The 3,324-nt window shown below is 34.1% G+C and overlaps 1 protein-coding gene across 1 annotated transcript in view; it reads left to right on the forward strand.

The window, feature by feature from the left end:
* Positions 1–3,324, forward strand: part of LOC109535076 (non-lysosomal glucosylceramidase) — a 10,031-nt gene that overhangs the window by 3,173 nt on the left and 3,534 nt on the right. Inside the window, exons 4-10 of the mRNA XM_048667172.1 lie at positions 401–557; positions 817–940; positions 1,006–1,181; positions 1,556–1,746; positions 1,814–1,936; positions 2,121–2,243; positions 2,429–2,673. Of these exons, the coding sequence (XP_048523129.1) occupies positions 401–557; positions 817–940; positions 1,006–1,181; positions 1,556–1,746; positions 1,814–1,936; positions 2,121–2,243; positions 2,429–2,673 (1,139 nt within the window). The remainder of the gene's footprint in view (positions 1–400; positions 558–816; positions 941–1,005; positions 1,182–1,555; positions 1,747–1,813; positions 1,937–2,120; positions 2,244–2,428; positions 2,674–3,324) is intronic.

Here is a 3,324-nt window from a genome sequence, read left to right on the forward strand (position 1 = left end):
TAACAATTAATTTATTTTACTAGTTTTTCTGTACTCCTATAACACCGCCAGACAACACCCCCAGAGGAATGACGCCAATTTTGAATCACCCTGTATTTATAATATAAAATCAATAAAAATTACATTGAGGGTTCAGGTGTTGACTTGAAAAAATGATGTTGTACAGGGAGGATTTTTACAAGAAGTTGGAATCTTTAAAGTGGACCTAATTCTTGGGTCCAAAAATCTTAGTAGGTATTAAAAATGGGTAAAATCTTATATTACTAGTAATACCACCAGTTAATTTTTTTAACAATTTTTTCGTAAATAGAAAGATATATTTTCTAAGGAATTTCTATATAGTTCCATTTGCTACACATAATTATTGACGCACAAGCTGAACTTGTGGTATATTTTGCAGGAAAACGTCTTTGCCTTCTTGGCAAAGTCTTCTTGATGGAAATAAATGTTACTACACAGGACTGTATCCGAGAGCATGGAGTTATTTTGATCTCTCGGAATTTGGGATCAAACTCACTTGCAGGCAAATTAGTCCAGTGATACCGCATGATTATGAAGTGAGTCGAACTTAAATATCATTAAATATAAATAAATTACATTGAAAAATATTCACAAAAACAAAAAGCTGATCTTTATTTGACTGACCAACGCTCTCTGCTCTGTAATAGTCCGTTGGTTTCCATGCGTATTTAGAAAAAATTAAAAACCAAGTGAAAGTACATTTGCCGCTTAAAATATTCATTACTTTGGGATATTGGGGCAATTACATAAGTATATATAGATACCTTTTATAGAGCGTATGTTTCTGCCTCTTAGAATAGTTGCATGCCATGTGCAGTGTTTGTATGGAACGTGGAAAATATAGGTGATGAAGAACGATCTGTAACAATTTCCTTTACTTTCAAAAACGGAACTGGTTCAAAGAAAGCCGACAAAGAAAGTGAGTGCTGAGAAAAAAATCCACCAGACCGCAATTTAATGTTGCATGTTCATTTGCCGTTTTAGCATCGTGTAGCTCTAAAGCATTTTCGTATCAGAATTTGGAAGGCGTAATTCTCTACCATAAATTAGACAAAATGCAGTGTTCTTATTCATTAGGTGTAAAAGCAGCAGATGGGGTAGCCATATCGAAATGCTTGCATTTTGATCCAAATTCAAATGGTTCGGTTGTATGGAMTCAGGTAATATTTTACTCGTMCTTTTTATTTTTTCTTTATTTTACTGACTTTATCGGATTAGAACTAAATTTCCTCTAATACTTTTCGTTTGTTTAATCTATTAGTAGTAAGCAAGTTTCGTTGAAAAAATAACTGKTTGTAAAATTAAGTGCATAAAGACAAACTWAATCTATATMKTAGGTGCGTTTAAGTGTTTCTTAAAAAATAGTTTTTGACTTCCATTTTTGCGWACTTWAAATAATTGCTWAATTTTTTAATTCCTTTCTATTAACAAATTCCATATCTATCTATCGGTATTTGTTCAGAYCACGAGTTATTTACAAAAATTAGAAATACACTTAGYTAAAAAGTATTTCTAATTTATCTATTTTCAATAGCTAAAGGACAATGGCCAATTTGACAAAATCAAAGGTGAGCCCAGTAAAACCCATCATATTTTTGGTGAAATGGCTGTGGGGGTTTCCGCAAAAAGTAAACTTCTTGGGAACACATCTCAAAGCTTTGAAATGGTCCTGGCCTGGGATATGCCCAGCATCATTTATCCTGTAGGTCAGAACAAGTATTTTAGGTATGATTTTTTTACATCACTCGCGTCACTGTTAGGATGGAGAGTTTAATAGGGAATTGTTTTTCAGATTTTACACAGAAAAGTTCGGGAAAGAAAATGCAGCATTGAAAATAGTCAACCACGCATTGCAGAACTATCCAATGTGGGAAGACAAGATTTATGAATGGCAAAAACCTATTTTAGATGACGGGTAAGGTTTTTTCTTCAAATAATTCAACTCTTCCCTCGATATTTAAGTTATTCTCATGAGCTGAAAATAAGATAATTATGAATGAACAATTTCTAGAAGTTGTAATTGGAGTATAAAATGTAACAAAGCGAACCAGTGTGAAATTTAAGAATAATAATAAGTAATAGTAATTTCATATTTTCAGTGATCTTCCAGATTGGTATAAATCTGCACTTTTCAATGAATCGTACTTTTTGAGCGACGGCGGCACTGTATGGTTGAGCTTAGAAGAAGAATTTGCTAAAACACTAAATACTAGTGACTCGAGGTAATACATTTCACAAACTGTGTTTTTATTTTGCAAGTCAAACAAACCCACTTTAATATTCGCTTGGCACTTTAATCTGTGAAGATGGCCCGATATAACTTAGCATCAAAGACCATAATTAAATGCATAGGTTTTCCTTGCAGTAAAACAATTATAAGTTTTTGCGGTATTTTTTTTCCTTCCAGAAAAAAATATGGTAGATTTGCGTATTTGGAAGGCCATGAGTACCGAATGTATAATTCGTATGACGTGCATTTCTACGCATCTCATGCACTAAGCAAAAATTTCCCGGAACTTCAAAAGTCTCTTCAGTACGACCTGAGAGACTACATATTTTTGGAGGTGCCCGATAAAATGAAGATGGTTTCCGATGGCAAAACAGTCGAGCGGAAAAAGCCAAACACTGTACCTCATGATACAGGAGATCCAGGTACAAATAAATTGATTAAAACTTTGGATTTCATCATTGTCACAATACTTTTTGCAACTTGTTCAAATATATCTAGCTAAAATTAATTTTCAATTGGATTTCGTGTTGCCAATTGACTCTACTTGATATCAAACAAAATATGAAGCTTTATTTCTACCGCCGACGTTCGCATCATCTTCGGGGCATTTCATGCACGGTTGTTTTGCTACTTTGATACCCTATTTAATGATTTTAATTCACAAATGGAAATAAACAAAAAAGTCACTTTTAAAAGTCGATAACTAAGATTTGTCAATAAAGTGAAATAGAAACGGGTTAAATAATTGTGTATAATTTTATATATTGTACCGTGGATGGCCGAGTATCTAACTCTTTCTTCAGCTTACAACTTTTATTCCACTCGGTACAACTTTAACTACGGAACAGGAACAAACTAACTTCAAAGTTACCGTCAACTTCACTAACAATAACAATAACACACGGAAAACACGCGTTTCCGGCTCCCGGAGTTTAACTTCTTCTGCACTTGGTCGCTCCTGTCACTTCACTCCCCTGGTCTGGTTCTCGTCGTCGCTTATATACTTTTCTCCAGGTATTCCAGATAGTTCTAGAAATCTCCAGAACAGGTGCGAAACTTCCCGCTTGTCAGTG

This window comes from Dendroctonus ponderosae, unplaced genomic scaffold (genome assembly GCF_020466585.1).
Source record: "Dendroctonus ponderosae isolate FM_Combo_2020 unplaced genomic scaffold, Dpon_F_20191213v2 Dpon_F_20191213_6, whole genome shotgun sequence".
NCBI classification, from domain to species: Eukaryota; Metazoa; Arthropoda; class Insecta; order Coleoptera; family Curculionidae; genus Dendroctonus; species Dendroctonus ponderosae.